Source organism: Podarcis raffonei, chromosome 6 (genome assembly GCF_027172205.1).
Source record: "Podarcis raffonei isolate rPodRaf1 chromosome 6, rPodRaf1.pri, whole genome shotgun sequence".
Taxonomy (NCBI): Eukaryota; Metazoa; Chordata; class Lepidosauria; order Squamata; family Lacertidae; genus Podarcis; species Podarcis raffonei.
In genome coordinates, this window is record NC_070607.1 from 50106159 (window position 1) to 50124951 (window position 18793).

The following is an 18793-nucleotide window of genomic DNA, read 5'->3' on the forward strand; positions in this document are numbered from 1 at the left end:
ACTAATAAATTCACTGTGGCATAGCTTTTGTGAACTACAGCCCATTAGATGCATGATGTGTTACTCTGAATTACAGGTATATGTATATATACACATGCCTGGGGACATGGAAGGGGCTGTAACCAATGAAGTCACAGGGAAATGAAATGCAGAATAATGCAGTGATAAATGAAACGAGACTGATAAAGTGCTAAATGACAAAGTAATCTGTGGCTCTGCAATCGTTCTTTCAGCAACAGCCATTTATGATATTGTGGCTTCATTCCTCTAGTCTAAGAACACGACGACTGAGTTGAGTGCCAAGCTGGAGCTCACAACCTGGCACAGGTTTCAGAAAGAACTGGCAGAGAACTTTGTGAGGGCAGCAGATCTTATGTAGAGGGCAGCTGCAGTTGCACCACAAAATTAAACCAGTTGCTTGGAGAGTTTGCTCTGTTAGCCAAAGTGCTCTTGTGCATAGTCACTCTTGTACATGCAGTACCCAACCTTGTGGCACAAGGGCACCTTCTCCGCCTGCTCTGCAGCCTCTATTCTCCTGCCTGCATATTTGCTATGTCCGCCACCCAAGTGCTCAGACCAGAAGAGTAATGAAGCATTTGACCAGCTCTAATGAGCCATTACAAGTAAATGAGGCTGAAAGTGAGAGACCCAGCATGGGACGGAGCAGAAGGGCTTGAGTATCTTCATTATGGGTGGACATTATTTACACATTTGCAGAAGCAATGGCATTATCCACCATTTCCCCTCCCTTATTCATTCTGGCTTGCAACAATGGATAATCCTAATAATTACAGGGGTGTGGAAAGTGAAGAAGCACAAAGAGTGGGGCTGATAATCTATTTTATTCCTATGGACTGCAAGGCACCAGGCAAGAGAGGCATGGAGAAGGGGAAGGAGATTCTGAGTTGTTTTATACATCTGATTTTATTAGCTTAAGCTTTGCAGAGCAAAGTTCCACTGTGACAAAGCTTCCCTAATGCCATCTCTGGAATGGGCCTCTTAGGCAGCACACAGTCCCTTCGCTTCTCGTGGTCCTTACCGTATCTCCATCCTCCAGTGAAGCCAGCACAAAACAACGGTAGCTCAAGTCTTCTGAAAGGGGCTTATTGTAGAAGCCTTGATAGCTCTTCTGGTCCCCCAAGACAAAGGTCTCTGGCAGATCATCCATTTGGGCAGCAATATAAGGCTTCAGCCGCTCTGCCTGACGTCGCTGGCGCCTGCTTGGGTCCCCTTGGTTCATGGCCTCAAGTAGCTGGGTGGCAAAAGGAAGCTAGCGTGAGAGAGAGCAATGCTATTTACCAAGGTGACTACATTTCCATGAGGAAAACCTGTAAGTCAGGTGACAAAAATCACCAGGGAGGTCCAGGTATTCATTAGTGCATTCCCAAAGGCTTTCTCTAGAACTCAATGAATGCACAGTTAATTAAGTTGCTGGGGGTAAAACTGGAACCAAGTGTTGTCCTGGGTTTATGGTGGACGACTGTGAAAACAGGAAGCAGGACACGATGGACCCCTGGTCTGACCCAGCAGGGCTCTGCTCACATTCTTATGCATGTTTTGTTTGTATTCATCATAACCTATACTGGGCACAGTTTTGTGAAAAATAGTGTACCATTTTTATAAAGTTTATACCCCTCAACATCTCAAGGGAAATCATTTTAAAATATGTGTTTCTCTTTGATGGTAGAGCAGCAGGAGTAGCAGAGAACAAGCCACACAGTCCACATATGCATCTTTAGATGCCCAGCAATTTGAACTTTTGGAGATAGGCAAAAATTCAGCAGGCTTTGACACAGATTTCTGCCACTCTGCAAACACACTTTGTAGCTTACACTAAAATGGACAAAATCTGTACGCAGAGCTCACCACCCCCACCACATCCTGCTGGGCTGCAGCAAGACTTTGTATAAATCACACACAGTGCTAACATGGAATGTTCAGAGAGAGGAAAAAATGGCAAATTTCATAGTCGTCCACAAACTCAAGAAAAAAGGATATAAACACACCAAAATTCAATTACATTGCTCAGAAAAGCTCTCAGATGTTTAAAGATGTTTTTCTAATGAATAAAAATGAATGCTAGGCTCTGAACAGAAATTCTAATTTAAAATGAAGGAGGAGGCATGAAATACATTTCACACAAAAATGTGTTAGGGCAGAGATGAAGCATTAGAGCAATGGTGGTGCCAGGAAGAAAACAGAGACCACACAGAATCATGCCATTATTTCAGGGAAGGAGGGTGCTGGCTTGTGACCCTAACAAAATGGCATCCCTGCCCTCCAACCACTGCTTCTCTGCATCTTCACTAATGTGTGCAACACACAGATGTGTGTGTGCACACAGAGTCTTATCCAAGCTTCAGTTTTTACCAGTGGAAACTGATCTATCGGGGCAAATTGGGGCACTGCTCCCCTTGGTAAGCCCCCACTTGCCTGGCTTCTTATTTACATCCAGTGTAGGGGGTTGCACTGACTGCCAGTTTTCTCTTTCTTAAGTCTCAGTGTTTCCCTTGCAAAACTCAGCAGGGAGAATTAAGTGACTCTGCCTGTCACTGGCTCCGACTCCAAGTACAGTTTGGGCTCCCTGCCTTCTGCCTTACCCATCCAAATGGGGACCTCTGCTTCCTACATCTTGTTTTGCATATAAATTATACAACAGAACCTGAGGGCAGAAGGAGGCGTGGTGTGATCCATACATGCAACAAGTCCATGGGCAATCACACTTCAGTGACCTCTTTCACTGGACCAGTAAGCTTCACAGGCAATTTTGAGAGCTGGTTAAAGATGAATATGGATATCATGGGTATTTGAGGAACTTGATGACTTCAGGATGGCAGAAGATGGCACCTCCAAATTAAGCTATCAAATGTGGGAATTATCCCACATAGGCAAAGTTTCCGAAACCCCAGGTCCTTTGCCATTATCTCCAGTATGACAGGATGGCTAACGCTGCTCATATACTCTCCCAAATTATTTCATATGTGTGGGCTAGTTTCTTGAACATCTGTTTCCCTTACCCCCTTCAAAACAAGTGGAAACAAGTTTTGGCCTTCTCCTACCTGGTCTAGTCCCATATCATCTGGGCTCTTCAATCTGGAGCCAACTAGGTTGCTTGTGTGGTCTATCGGCACAACCACGATGTAGTACCACCTGGGGAACAAGAGAGGGGAATAAGTGAGCTCTACTTCAAACAGAGGGATGCTCTCCATGAAAGCCCTGCAACTCCCTCCTTTGAACTTCCCAGAGACACGGGCTGTAGCCTGCTGGCATGTATTAGGTTAATAAAAGTCACCAGGCCAGCTTCTAAGTGATAGTGTCCGAAGCTGGGAAAGCACAGCTCTATAATCTGGTTCCTTTTTCAGTGGTGGGAGATCAAAAACACAAATGAGACTTCCACAAGCCTCCTATTAGGATTTACATACATTATTTAAAGTAACTGTGCAGCAGTGTGGAAAGTACATCCTGGGCCCTTTCAGATGAATGATGGGGATTATGACTCCCTATTTTTCATATAATGATAGGTGACTGAGAGGAGCAGGTTATAATATGTAAAATGGTAGCCCAGATCCAGAACCCTGATCACATCCTGCACATCGCCCTTGCCCAACCTAGTGCCTTCCAGATGTTTTGGGCTACAGCTCTGATACCCTTGTCCATTGACCATGCCAGCTGGGAGTTGCAGTTCAAAACATCAGATCAGGTAAGGCTGCTGCACAGAGTGCTCTCATATTTTTAGTAACCTCTTGCTATTGGGAACCATTTTTAACATGTTGTAGGTGGATTTACACCATTATCATGATCTATGAAATCCAATACAGTTCCCTATAATACCACCCTTATTACCTGTGCAAAACCACCAAAACTCTGCAGGGACTCAGGAGACCCTTCCCCAACTATACAACACCATATTTTCCTATGATAGCATCATAAATAAAAAAATAAATAAAGTAGAAACGTACCTGACTGGCACAGAGGTCTGCACTTTGGGAAGAGTCAGAGTGAACTGCCCATTATGGATGTATTTGTATGTGGAAATGGGCTTGCTCTGGATGACATCAGGTGCTGTCCGGATAAAGACTCGGTGCTGCAAGGCTCCTGCGCTACTTCCCCGGTTTGTGAGTGCAAAGGAATAATTTGTGTCTGGCTGCAGGTTATTAATCAGCTTCCTCATGGAGTGGCCATCCACCTCCACAGTCTGGCCATTGTACAGAATCTGTAAGCAGAGGGAAACAGTTGATTCAGCCCAAACTGATAGGAAAAGGGTTGGATGAAGTTCTTTCCAAAACTCCTCTTCCTCGTTTGGGTCTTTTTTTTCTTTGTGTAAGGTACCAAACAAGCTGACCTGTTGATAAGCGTGACTATACCAAATCTGAGAGAACATGAACCCCCATGTAGAAATAAGAGTTGGTGCTGCCTTCTCCCAGCTCTGTTGGTCTGCACATGTGGGTAGGAAGAAAGATAAGGTCCCTAGCTCCCATAACTATTGCAACTTTTTCTGTCGTCCGTTCGGGAGTAAGGAGTGCGGTGGTGGTACGGTTATCTAGGGTAGAGATGCCTGCTTGGCTGTTCCTCACTTGCTGGGCCTTCTGGAGTTAGGCAACAATGGTGTAAGTTACTGTGTCGAGAAGCTAAAGTAGTCTGCAAGATGAATCTCTTACTAAAAATCTGTCAAGGTACAATATTAGGAGGTGGAAGCCGGGGCTACTAGTCTGAAAACATTCTGCCTATGCCCTCATGAAAATGTCTCATGATCAGTTCTCATTCCCCAACACAGCGTTCATTTAAAATCCATTTCTAGCATCAAACACAGGCAGGGAAGCAGCTCTCTTAGATCAGGGGCAGTGTCAGGTTCTGATTGCAGCAGGAATCTCACCATAACATCACTTCTCACTCACTTCACAGGACCAGTCATCTCTTTGCAGGGAGTTTTATCTCCTGGACCAGATGAAGCAACGACTCTTCTCTGAGGAGAACTGAAAGCCCTGTTGTTGATTTTTCAGTGAAGGAATTTCAGAGGTCTCAGTTCATTCCCAATAAAAAATACCATGATATTTAGCCTGCGCCTCAGTGTTCACAAATCATAACAATATCTGCCTTAATTAAATCTGTTAAAGAGAAAGAGGACACCCTTTGGGATGTAGATTTAGTGCGAGACTGTTTATCAAGTGTAGATAATGCTAATTGTTCCCATGGAGACTTATCAGCGGTGCTCGTTAGATTATTAGGCTTTGGCCTGGCATCCTGTACACTTGAATTAAGCAGCTCAGCACAGGTGGGTGGGGGAGTGTCCTGTTTGCAAAGTTGCTGCTGTTCCTGGTCCAGCTGCTCCTGGGCCAGCTACTCTGTTGGCACTTGTGCATGGCCTGGACATCTAATACTGTCTACAGGAAGAAGAAAGCTCATTTACACCCGTTGCGTTTGCATGGCTGCTCCTCAGCTAGTGAGCCGCTAACACCATCTGCTCCTGTGCCTCATCATGGCAAACCCATGGCAGCAACTGCTGTCAACTCTCTGCTTACGTCAGCAAAATCTGGCAACGACGTTTTGAAGCTCACACTATGCAACCATTTTGATGATGGTTCCAAGGCAGCTCTGACCATACAGCATTAGGAACGAGTCCAAAGAACTAGCCTTTTATGAACAAATTCCCTGCATAGAATTCTCCTGCTGTCACGAGTGCTTACTTATCTCTGTCATGTTGCTAGCGACCACAGGCAGAGCAGCACACTATGGTGCCCTGTTGGGTTCTAGAGGTATCTCTATCCTGCCCTAAGTGTAATTCTGCCTGTGTTCTGAACAAAAATGCTTAATAATCAGCAGTAGGATCAAACCATTTTGCCTGGAATTCAGGGGGTTTGGGCTCCTAATTGTAGTCTGTTCTGAGCAGAAGATTGTGCCAGTGCCCAGAATGAATTCCTCACTCCACCGTGCAGGACTCATGGGAAACCAATTCCCATACAGCTAGAGTAACATTTAAAGGGCATATATGAGTCTCCAAAATCGGCAAGGGAATCAAGAGGTTTTGTTTGGAAATGTACCAGTTTTTAACTAATTTCTAAAGACTTATTTACCATGCTTGGTGATCTAGACTAAAGGAAACAAGTGTCAGGACTCTAGGGTACCCAGGACAAGGGGGTGTCCACACTTCTTACATCCTGGTCCCCCTGGTGTTTCTCCGGATTTGGTTGCTCAGCTTACATAACTGGGTTAATGAAAGCAAGACTCTTGGTCTGAAGGTCCCTGAGACAGACTTTCTAATTTCTTCCTTACTGCACATTAATCGGGTCCCCATACATGACAGACATATTCCCTTACCTTGAAAGGAACTGCAGATTTGTAAGAGTCTGGAACCTCCCAGCTAAGTAGCACTGATGTTTTCATCACAGCACTGACACGAAAGTTCTTTGCAAACACTGCAATTAGAAAGAATCCTTTTGAGTGGCCCCCGTGAGGCAACACTGGACAACTAACCCTTTCCCTTCCACTCTTCTCGGTAGCAGCAAATTTTGGTGTTTTCCTGTAGATTCAATAAGCCTTCTCGCACCTTAGGACACTTAAGCTTTTTGGCCAAACTGTGCTGCCACCTTCCCCTCTTTGTCATAGACTGTGTACAAACTATATATTTAAAGCACGTTCAAAGTATATTCTTTATCTGGGCCCTGTAGTTTGTTATGGGTTGCTAGGATTTTTAACACTGCAAGAGGTAAACTACAGTGCCCTGAGTTCTTTGAGGAAAATAATGTGTTCCGATTGTACTGTAAAGGTATAGTGTGTACACAGCAATCTTCAAAAGGTAGCAGTTATAAGGCACTGTTTCTTCACAGAAGCTGCCTGTTCAGTTTGCACCAAAGCAACAATTCTTATCTGGAAACAGAAAATGGGGTATGTGTTTGAAAAAAAAAATGCAGTCATGCAAACTCCATGCCCGCCCCCCCATCCAAAAAATTATAAGCTCAGGAAGGTAATACTGACCAGGTCATCTCTGACCTGTTTTCTGCCATTGAGGTTCATTAACTGATCACAGGGGAGGCGCTTACCTTGTTCCATTGGCATCGTCCTAGACTGAATGCTGGGGCTGAGAGGACCAGCTCCCTTGTTAGTGTGGGCTCTAACTTTGATGTCATAGGTTGTGTCAGGTTTGAGGTTGGTCAGAGTGATGCTCGTTTCCCTCGTAACATTGGTCAGGTTCTGCTGGCTGTTAATGTCTCTGTACACAACTGTGTAGTTGGTCATTTTCCCATTCCTCTCCGCCAGAAGTGGAGGCTCCCAAGTCACTTTAGTGGTGGAGGTGGTCAGCCCCACCACATGCAGGTTCTGGGGGAAACCGCTTGGCGCCTCCTCTGCGGTAGTGATTTCTTTTTCAAACTCCTCCCCAAGACCAACCCTATTCTTGGCAGCCAGCTTGAAGATGTAGGTGGCACCCTTGTAAAGGTCAGTCACGGTGAAGTGATCCACGTTCTTCTCAAAGTTCATAATCCTCATCTTCTCCTCCTCAGCATGTTTGAACTGCAGCTGGTAGCCCAGCAGCTCCCCAACCATCTCTTTAGGTGGGTGCCAATTGATCAGAGCTGTATTCATGGCTGTGGTGCTGATCATCATGGTAGGCTTGCCTGGGACTGTGGGACAAAAACAGGGTGATATGCCATGAGTGGGAGGGAGACAGATCTGGCCTTTTCACTGCTGGAGTTGCTCACTCAGGAAATTTATCTACCTGCTAAGGAATATTAGCTAGCACAGCACTCCCTATCAATTTGGCGTCAGATTACAGATGAAAGATCAATATGTTTGAATGCTTCCCCACATTAAAATTAGCTGCACACAAAAAAGCAGCATATCTGGGAGAAGACTTTTCCTTTGCATGCTTTCCACAGGCAGGGAGTTTACAGGGGCAATGTCCAAAAAGGCAAACCACCTGCAATTTGAAGTGGTTCAGTGCAGAAACAACTGCACTGTATTTCTGAACATATCTTCCAGGTCCTCCAAATTCCACAATTAAACAACAGCAACAAAACAAAATCCAAATTTTATAATGGAAAAAAACTACATGGCTATATTTCACAAATATCCTTAACCTATATGTTTGTCTGTAAAATGTGCCTAACTTGATCATAAGATCTTATTTCTTTTGGGGAGGCGAGTTGAGAACCCTATGGTGGATGCTATAGGATCTTAAAGGAATGGGGATGAATAAGATTATCACAAATGCCACACTTTGTGCAAGCTTCTGAAGGAATTTTGTCAGCTGCTATATTTTGTGAAAACCTTTGTGCCTGTAGTTTGCAAACACTGATAATGCAGGATGTCAGTAGGTGATGGACTGAAATTCAGATGGAACCAAACCCTGGGGCAAATTATTTAAACAGCTAATCCCTAACTTCTATAGCGTAAATTATTCCAAATGCAACTATTTCCAAAATTGCAATGAAAAATAACACTGTGATGGATACTGTCTTCAAAACTTCCTTGTATCTGACTCTTAAATCTCATCATACTTCCGCAACCACTCCTTGAATCTTGCCATTTGCAGAAGCAAGCCTAGAGAAAGTAGATTTGGGACAGTATGACAAAGAAAGTGAAAGGTAATGCCATAAGATAAGAAATCAGGGCTTTAATATAAGATGTTGCAGAGAAGCCCAGACTCAAAACTGGAATCTCCGCTAGTTTGATGCAGGCAATTTTCATAGCAATCTTTATAATTTCACCACCTGTGCGAGCTGTTGAGAGCATAGCATGCTGTTTGCAATCAAAATGTGCTGTGTTTGAGCTGATGAACTGGTTCCTGCTAGGAATGTTGATGTGATGGCTGAGCAGCAACAGGATTCCAAATCTCATATATGTAGCACAAATTAAGGGCTGCTCCCTTCAAAGCTTAACACCTGCTGTATAAAATGGATGGTTTCATATCTCCGTTCCACCCACAACAGAGACACATCCTCCCCCCAAATCAGGGGAGATTGACGTGTAAATCCATCAACAACAAAACTATTCAGTATCAGCACAGTGCCAAGATAACCATTATCCTGTGCCAGACTGTGGCACTCAGAGCAAATTCACAATAGCATAGTGGTATTCTGGATTTGGGGTGAGCTGATTTGACTAAGCTGTGATGAAGCTGCCATGTGAATGTCATGGTATTTTGCCAATTCAAGGTAGAGGCATTTCCCAGCAACTATTAGCCATGGTAACTATGAGCAGAAGCGGTACAGTTCCAAACGTCAGATACTTGGGATGAACAGGAGATGGTCATTGTTCTCCTGCTCTGCTTGTGGCTCCCCAGAGATATCTGACTGACTGCTGTTAACACGGCATGCCAGAATGCCTGAAAATTATCTCCATTGTAATAAAATTGTAATGTGTGAAGCGGTTCTTAAAGAGAGGAAGTTTCCATTCTTCTACTTGCTTCTCCATCACCTGCAGTTCAGTCTGCAAAACAAGGGGTTCGAGGGTACAGGTGCTTTTTTCACCTTCCTAACACTTCTTAAGATTAAAATTTCTGCCATCTTTGATTTTGGAGCTCAAAATATTAGAGTAGATTTGCCCATCAAAGATGTGTTGTAGTGCTATTGGCTCACCTGCTCCACTTGTAGTGACCACCTTGTCCCTGCTGCGGGCCCCATCCCCTTTGGTGGTGTAGGCTGCGATGCTGATAGAATAGGTTGTTTCGGGTAAAAGGCCTCCTATGAGGGTTTCCTGTGGGAAACAGACATTTTTAGCTCGTTATCAAATTAAGGAAGGCAGGAATATAAGAGCATTTCTGTACTTTGGATATTTGACCCATTTAGCTTCAAAACACACAAGAAGGAAAACTGACCCTGAAGTTTTATTAACTTTTTAATGAGATTACTTTGGATACAGGTCCTCCATCTCTCGCATCACTGGTGACAAGTGAAAGTTGCATTGAGAAAACATGTTCCTAGGTTAGTTGATGCAATCCAGTGTTTTCTGGCCTCTGTGAAGTAAGCCAGGGTATGTTTTGTCATAGGGTACTTTTGTTGTGTTTCCTGTGCACCTCCCTTTGCCAGAAAGCACCCATTTTCATTAAATCACATGAACAAATCCACACATTTTTTCCTATGTCCAACATGGGATGAAAGGGTTGGTTTGTCTGGAGCAGCTTGTCAAACTCAACACTTGCAACTGCCAATGCAATTGCAGCAGTCGTTAGTTGCAGCCCAATTTCTAGACAAATTGCCCAGCATATAATTCTGGATAGCCAAGGAAGTTCACTGCAAGAAACAGGGACCCAACAAAATACAGCAAACTGAAGTGGGAAGGGAAGAACAACTTTCCCACAACTTCTACCACAAGTGAACTTGTTACTGGTAAAAGGACAACCAAGGGCTACTGTCTGTTAACAATTAATCTCTTTTTGTTCTGGTACTGACAGACTAATAATAATAATAATAATAATAATAATAATAATACCCCATCCATCTCTAAACGGCCTACAGCATATATAAAAATCAAACATTTAAAACTTCCCTCCACCTGCCTTCCCTTGTTGTCTTGTCTTTTAGTCTCTGAGCCTGGCAAGGTTCTGTGTCTTATTTTCACTTATGAACAGCACCTTCCAGCAGCATCATATATTGAATTTTAATTGTCATGAGATGCTTATCGGAGACAAAGTGCTTCCTCATATCAACAGGCCACAAACAAGCACATTTTTTTGCTATACCTGGCAGGGCAAACTGCTACGCAGTCATGTAATAAGGGAATGAAGCAGTCTTCTCTGTTCATAGTGCTGCCATTTACCCCACAGATACATGGGCAAAAGATGAAAAGGACTGGTTGTAAACCTATTGTAACAAGAAAGTAGCAGCCCTTCCATCACAGTTAAAGTGATGGTACATATAACAGTACATATAACAGAACAGAAGCAGACCACTCACTTGTCTCTTCCAGCAGAAGGCCCTGGGATGAGCAGCAATATAGCTAGTGGCTCTGCCACTTGCCATAACATGCTCACCAACCACGATATTCAAGAGTCTTGCTTCTTAAAAAGAAACTACCCATGCTACACACATCAGGAAAAATGTAAGGCGAGAGAGCAAGCATAAAATTCTACACAAAACAAAGGCCACAGGATCTATAGGCCACAGGATCTGTTACCTTCTCAATGGTATTGTCCCCAGCTGTGCAGGCTAGAGACACCAGCAGGGGCAAGTAGCAGCAGGACCTTGAACTATCTCACTGGATCATTTGACGGGGTTGGCTTTGTAACCATAAGCTTACTCCAGCTCTCTCAAACCTTCTACATTCTATTAGCAAATATGGACCCTTGTGAAGGACCCCACAGAGAAAGACCTGCTCAAAGACAACCTCTAGCATTTTTCTAGTAGAATTTCAACCATTAACCCTATGCATGAAGGAATGAATGTTAATGCACAAAAATATAAATGTGATATAACCAGGAATAAATCTGTATTGTGATGGATAGATAGAGCACAATCTCTTCCTAGAACCTTGGTTTGTCAGGGTGCTTTGTTTTTGGCCGTCATGTAATTGTTAATTACTTGAATAAAACAAACAAACAAACAAATGTGAATAGGCTTTTTCTCACTGGTAGCCCAGGTAAGTTACAGGATTCAGCCACCTAACCCAGATTATTCCTTCATTGCTTTCATTTGCAAACCCAAATTAGCAAACAGAAATCAGAATGACACCAAAATCAGAGTTCAAGTAAGATTTCCTTTTCCCCCTGGAGTTGTATGAGAGAGCAAAATCAATCAATGGCAATAAATTGATATAGAGGGAGATACTACTCAAACACACAACACAAAGGCTACGAAAAGATGTAGTCATCACCACAGTCCACACAGGAGAGTAATTCTCACACAGGGAAGAGCATGCCGCTAGAACAAAGCAAGTTAGGGGGAGAGAGGAAAGAAAGAAGGTGGAATGAGAGATACCATACATAGGGCTGTCGCTGCAAACCCCTTCTAAGCAAAGTCCTTCTGCTAAGAGACGAGGGAAGCCACAGCAGGGTATGTAACTTAATCTCTCTTTCTCCAAAGGTAATTTTCAAGCTGGTTCCTCCAAATTTATATCTCAAAATTACTTGGAAAAATTGAATTTAACTGTTTGAATGTGATTGTGTTCTTATTACAGCTTCTGTTTCAACCAAAGGTCACAGCTGAGAGAACAGGGTATTTTTCACGACTGGGATCAATGAGGTTTAAAGATTACAGATCTGACTCTGCCATGTAACGAGCTGGACCAAAGACTGTAGAAAGTGGGCTGCTCCCCCCGCATCTGCCTGAAATTGCATTGCAACAAGCTGGAAATACAGATTATGAAAAATGTCAATTGCTTTTCTGCATTTAGCAGCAATCTAAATGCCAATTTGCTCAGGATTTGTGGCTGGTGGAAGCTCCACAGAGCAACTCCCTAGAACCATCTGAGGATTGACAGGGGTGTTTTGACAGCACTATGCACACAGATTTCACAAAATGATCCTCAGACCCATCTGATCCAAGCAAACACTCTAACAAATGGTACTTACGTGGTCAATAGCGTCCTTAAACCTTAACTGATGGGGGGACAGGAAGGAGGAAAGAGTAAGGGAACTGTGATGACAAACTATGGATTATTAACACATGCAAGCACACACACAAGATTTGGCACTATCTGGACCCCCAAGTGTATCTACTGCTTTCTTCCACAAACACCTCTCTCACACAAAGAATTGTAGCTTTCTTTCTCTCCGCCCCCCCCGAGAACTACAGAAACAACCCCCCTCTTCAAACTGCAGACTATCTAAGGCTGCAATCCTATACACACTAACCTGGGAGTTTGATATGTTACATTATGTAGGTACATATGCTAGCTCTGGACACCAGCTTTAGAAACAGCATATTGCTACTGTTAGCAATAAAGGAATTAACAGTAACAAGGAGAAACACATGTGAAAATAGTATGTTCCTCCTGTAGTGAATGATCCTAGTGGAAATAGGACATAGAAATGTCTTCGTGAAATGCTGTGGCTGGGCTCCAGAGCCTCTGATGAGACAGCACAAGCCAAGAGACTCAAACCAAATCAGGAAAAATGACCTACCAAAGCTTCAGGGCAATACTTGCACTCCCCCCCTTCCACCAGCTGAACCCTTTCAACCATAATTCTCAGACTCCTGTAACCCTCCCTGTTAAGATAAGCAATAGCTGTGTACTGAGATAAGCTTCCTCAAAAACCAGCCAGAGAAGCAGCATGATCATCAGTGTAATCAATTTCTAAGTTTCTTGCATCAAGCAGAGTTACTTAAATTCTTGCAAAGAGTGCATTTACCTAAAGTGCATCTTACAAAGCAAGCAGATTTATGGTGCACGTCTCATTTACTCATCTCTTTGCCTTCCAAAGCAACATGCTTGGGTTCTGAAGGAAGGCTCACAAGGATTCGCATCCACCCCACCCCAGGCAGGCAAGTGATCTCATACTACTGAACTGTCTGGACAGAGGAGCTCTTTGCTGCAACTTGCTCTGTAGCAAATGAGTTTGGCAGCGACACATATGTTTTCACTGGCAGCAAAACCCAGAAGCAAGCTCTTCAAAACAAGTGAGATCCACGGCTACTAAGGCACCAGCCAGCAGCAAAAGCTATTGTAGGAAGAAATACCTGAAACTGCTGCAAAGACATGATGTCCCATAGAAGTAATCAAGAGAGCCACAGGTCTGTACATGTCCACAGCCCTGCTTTGGAAACTCCCCCTCCCCTCAATTCTGCTTCCTCCATTTCACAAAATGTACTGCCACTATCTCAATCACTGCCCACTTCCATTCCCAACAATGGCATTTTTAAAATGTGTGTCATTGTGTTTTATTGAACTTCAGTTTTTCTTGGTATGTATTAAGATTGTAATAATGTTGTCACACTGCAGTTGGTGTGACCAACTGCAGAGTGATGACGGAACAGCAGGCAGGCAGCCCAGACAGGCAGGTGAGTGACACGGGTGGCAGGTGGTCCAGGCAAGTGGTGTGGGTTGTGAACAGGCAAGTCACAGAGAAACAGCCAGGGCAGGGCAGGGCAGTTCCCCAGCAACCACAGTTTTGGTCCAGCACTGGAGGACAATGAGGCAGGAAGCAGCAGCAGAGCCAAATGTCCAACACTGACCTTTCTGCTGCTGTGTGGCTCACTTGGGCCACCCATTCTGCTTGCCTGGTCTGCCTTCCCCTCTTGCTTGCCTGCTGTTCTGTTGGGAGGCTGTTGCTGCGGGAAGGAGAGAAAAAGCCTGCATTTTAAAATGCAATTTCTTTTTCTCTCTCTGAGTGACAGTGGTGGGACAATTAAAAGGAAACTTGCAGCAGGGCAGGAGTGCTTAGGTGAGAAAAGACTTTCTCCTCTTCATTTACTTCATTTCACCCTACCAGTGGTGAAGTGTAAAGGGGAGAGGCTTTGGGTGAGGTTTGCGGGGTTGAGGTGTAAAGTGGAAGAGGGCTGGGGATTTGGAGGGGTGACATGTAGACAAGGCTGGCAAGCCGTGAGAGCAGGGGCGCAGGCCCAAGTAAAGTAATACAATCAAACCATGTTTTATAAATGCTTAGGCAACACCTATGCAAAGGGGGATTCAGAGGATGGAGAATTAATAAAAGAAAGGAGGAGATAGGGAAGAACACACACTGAATATCAAACAGAAAAATCAGTGGTATGTTTCAATTCCAGCCCACACTGGAGCTAGGCACTTTGTCTACAGGAGAAGAGTTTGGGAACCCACAACAGAAATTCAAACTGGTCTTCCTGGGGGAGCAAGGTGTTGGGAAGACATCCTTGATCACAATGTTCATGCATGACAGTTTTGGCAGCACGTAACAGTGCAAAGGAGAAGCCATTCTCCTAGGATGAATGAGACACGAAATGGCACAATTATTCAAGACAATGATATGAACGTCTATCCTGTCTGTTCACAGGAACATGAAAATATGCACAGCTGATCACTGCTCAAGAATGTTGCAACTTATGAGGTTACAGTGTGCTACATCAAAGGCTGGTTTCTTGCTCAGCCATCTGCAGGTGAGATTGCAAAGGTGCCTTAACTTGCTCTGTGTATATCAGAATGTGAGCTCCTCTATCTGTATTAAACTTGCTTTCTCTCAAGCTAATTAATAATTACATTTCTCAGCTGCCTGCTCAGAACTATTCTATCAATATGAATGTTTGTTTTCACCCCACTCTGGGATCCATTGTGATGAAGAGTGGGTTAGAAATATTATAAACAAAAGCAGTAGACTACATCCAAGCCTGTGTGCATTCGATTGATTTCCCTCATGCTTTGAAGTTGTACAGAATTTGGTACTAGAAAGAGATTTCTGCCTTCCGAGCGTTTTAAGCTTTTATTGAAAAAGGAAAAATACACACACAATATTTTGTTTCTAATGGCTGCCAGCCCACTACATTCTTCATTCAAGGCCTTGCTCCATATCCTGCTGTTTGGGGACATTCAACTGACTGGGACATGGGACAGTGGCTTCTTGGTTGTGGTGCCCAAGCTGTACAATTCCTTCCCCAAGAAGCCTGAATGGAGTTTTCGAGAGTTACATATTTTCTTTGCTTCACCAAGCTTTTAGCTTGATTTGAGGGTTTTTATCCTTGCCGTTCTATATTCTGTTTTATTATTCATCAGTGCTTGTATTTTTTATTATGTCCGGGGGCCCTTTGTGAAGCTTAAAAATGGGGTATAAATTGTTTAAATAAAGGAAGAAATATCTGTTTCTTCTAGAGCCTTTATGGACTGCTGTTGTTTAATTCCTGTGTTTTATTCCTGCTATTTTTAATATTTTATGTATTTCTTTTAGATTGTATTTTATTTTACTACTTATTTTTGTAAGCTACATCTAATGTTTCCTGAAAAGTGAGGTGATAATGATAACAATGATCATTATAACAGAATGATGATAGATTTTGCATATATAAAATGTATTGAAAATATGACATCCAAGCCAATATCAATAAGCAGACCGTGAAAGCAGACTGTGCAAATGAGCAAAATGCTCCAAACTGCAGGAGAACTCCACAATTTCCCTGAAGGGCAAAGCAGAAATATGTGAAGCAGACCAGCATCCTGGTGGCACCCATTCAATCTTAACAGTTTATTTAAATGTAGTGTTTACCCTGACATCTTCACCAGACTCTAATCTCCTCACAGATCAGAGGAACCTCCACAGAAGGAGCATCTCTCTGAAATCTGCTCCAGCCAAATGTCTGAATTTATGAAACAGTCACCTGCAGATAAAAACATTTCTCTGCTAAACCAGCCCAATTGCTTCTTAAGTATTTAGCGTTGCTGAGTAAGATAAATGGGTTTTAGGAAGGCAGTGGCCTTAATAAAAAAGATTCAGCTGCTGCCACTGCTTGGGAGCACCAGAACCAATACAAGCAGAGCTAACACTGGCAGCTGGTATTTATGCTGGCTGCAATGCCCTTACAGCATTTCATTTTAGTCTTCATCATGACTCTCTATAGCCACTGTCTCTCTGACCATGTCTGCAGTTCTGGGGGAGAGAGCTGTGATATGGATTACTTGGACTAGCCCTACCCTGACATTTATTTCCCCTGTGTGTGAACTGTCATTGTAGTGAAGATTTGCCCTAGAACCACATACACACGCCTGCTGAATGCACAATAATTCTTCACTTCAGGTGTCGGCTTTTTTGTTTTTTTTTACCAATGGATATCATGTGGATTTTGCTAATAAAGCCAACTTAAGTGGTTACAGAATCCTTGTCTCAGAGGAGAGGTTGCTATTATTCTTGTTCTTTGGTGTGGAGATGGCTAGTTCTAAAGACATATTTATGTGCTTGTGCTATCTCAAGCTGCTGTCAGAGACTGCTGAGCTAGATGGACCACTGGATTTGACTCATCCACAACATGCATTTAAAGCATAGGGCTTCCCCCAAAGAATCCTGGGAATTGTAGTTTATCCCTCATAGAGCAAAAATTCAAACTACAGTTCCCAGAATTCTTTTTTTTTGGGGGGGAGACACCATGTGCTTTAAACATGTGATATAAGTATAAGACAGCTGCCTATGCTCTTATTCTATTCTGAAGGCTTGCAACTTTTTAACATGGCCCATCTAGACCAGCATCCTGTTGGTGGGCAGGAGCAGGGACCGAGCAACGGGAGCTCACCCCGTCGTGGGGATTCGAACCGCCAACCTTCTGATCGGCAAGTCCTAGGCTCTGTGGTTTAACCCACAGCGCCACCCACGTCCCTTTGGTCCTTTGAACCGGAAACGAACCAGTGACCTAAGGATCTAATGACATAGTAACACCCAAATGAATTTTGTACCAAATTATTATACCTAGATTATTCTTGTGGTTTAAATTAATTGTGAGATGCTAAACACAATAGGGAGGAGGGTGTAACCTGACTTCAAAACAGTAACTCTAAGTACTGGAAGACAAATCCACCCTTTTCTAATTGATGGGTAAATTTCAGATGCTTCCTACACATTCATGGGAACGCAGGTGGCGCTGTGGGTTAAACCACAGAGCCTAGGACTTGCCGATCAGAAGGTTGGCAGTTCGAATCCCCGCGACGGGGTGAGCTCCCGTTGCTTGGTCCCAGCTCCTGCCAACCTAGCAGTTCAAAAGCACGTCAAAGTGCAAGTAGATAAATAGGTACCGCTCCAGCGGGAAGGTAAACGGCGTTTCCGTGTGCTGCTCTGGTTTGCCAGAAGCGGCTTAGTCATGCTGGCCACATGACCCGGAAGCTCCCTCGGCCAGTAAAGCGAGATGAGCGCCGCAACCCCAGAGTTGGCCACGACTGGACCTAATGGTCAGGGGTCCCTTTACCTTTACACATTCATATTTCTCCTTACCTACATATACGAGGGCTAGGAAATCTTGTTCATTTTTGTTCTCTAAACTGATTATTGCTTCCTGAAAGCTCCCATATGTAATTTTAATACATAATCTTAAGTATGTATGGGATTGTAAGAAATGGCAGACATTAGCTTCATTTTCCTATAGTCATCTGAATAAACTGACCAAGTTTATTTGTTCCATCTATATAGTCTTTGTCTCTATGCCTCTATGTGTGAACATTTCCATAAGGAGGGAAGCCTGTGGCTGCAAATCAGACAGTCTGAGAAGAGACTCTACCGTTAGATGCCTTATTTGATACCACACAGTATCAAAGTACAAGGTGTGAAAACAGCCCAGATCCAATCCAAGGATGAACTGAGCCAGGACTGGCCTAAGGCATGAGCTCTACAAAATACTGTGAAGTATCTCAGCCGGAAACTGGATGATCACATAAGAAATAAATGAAGCATGGCATCAGGAAGTAAATCAGAATGAAGCAATGCCAGGGCTAGAGGCAAGCAGGGAAGCAGGAATGGTCAAATCCAACTTGGTCTGCATCTGAGCAATGAGTTACTCAGACTGTGTAGCTAAGCTAGAGACAGCAGGTTTATATGGCCAGGTGGAACCCTATTTGGCTTTTGTGTTAGGTAATTCCAGGAAGCAGGAAAGTGTGTATATGGTAAGGCAGTCCTCCTGGTCCCAAGTAATATGACGGACGGATGGGTAGTTGAAGGGGGAAGGGGAGGAGTGGGAAAGGGCATTCTTTACCCAAAGCAGCCTGGCAAGCAAACCTCCCAGGTGGTCTGAAGATTCCCTGCCTCTGTCTCCAAGGTCCAAGTGAAAGACAGTGGTAGAGTGGGATGAGGTGGCAGTCTAACCTGCCAGGCTCAGAAATATTACATAATTGGTTCTTAACTCTGTTGGGACTCGCTCCCAGTCAAATGGCTGAGGAATATCAGTCAATAAAATGTGCATGATAAAAGCACTTAGCACTGTAG

The 18793-nt window shown here is 43.7% G+C and overlaps 1 protein-coding gene across 20 annotated transcripts in view; it reads right to left on the reverse strand.

Annotated features, from left to right (window-relative positions):
* Positions 1-18793, reverse strand: part of PTPRF (protein tyrosine phosphatase receptor type F) — a 478748-nt gene that overhangs the window by 40708 nt on the left and 419247 nt on the right. For 8 of the 20 annotated variants that reach the window (XM_053392724.1, XM_053392739.1, XM_053392728.1 and 5 more), the window contains 7 exons: positions 12503-12529; positions 9573-9690; positions 7038-7616; positions 6316-6413; positions 3960-4213; positions 3060-3150; positions 1040-1270 (listed from right to left, as the gene is read on the reverse strand). In XM_053392724.1, the coding sequence (XP_053248699.1) occupies positions 1040-1270; positions 3060-3150; positions 3960-4213; positions 6316-6413; positions 7038-7616; positions 9573-9690; positions 12503-12529 (1398 nt within the window). The remainder of the gene's footprint in view (positions 1-1039; positions 1271-3059; positions 3151-3959; positions 4214-6315; positions 6414-7037; positions 7617-9572; positions 9691-12502; positions 12530-18793) is intronic. The other 12 variants (XM_053392742.1, XM_053392737.1, XM_053392733.1 and 9 more) reach the window with 3 other exon arrangements.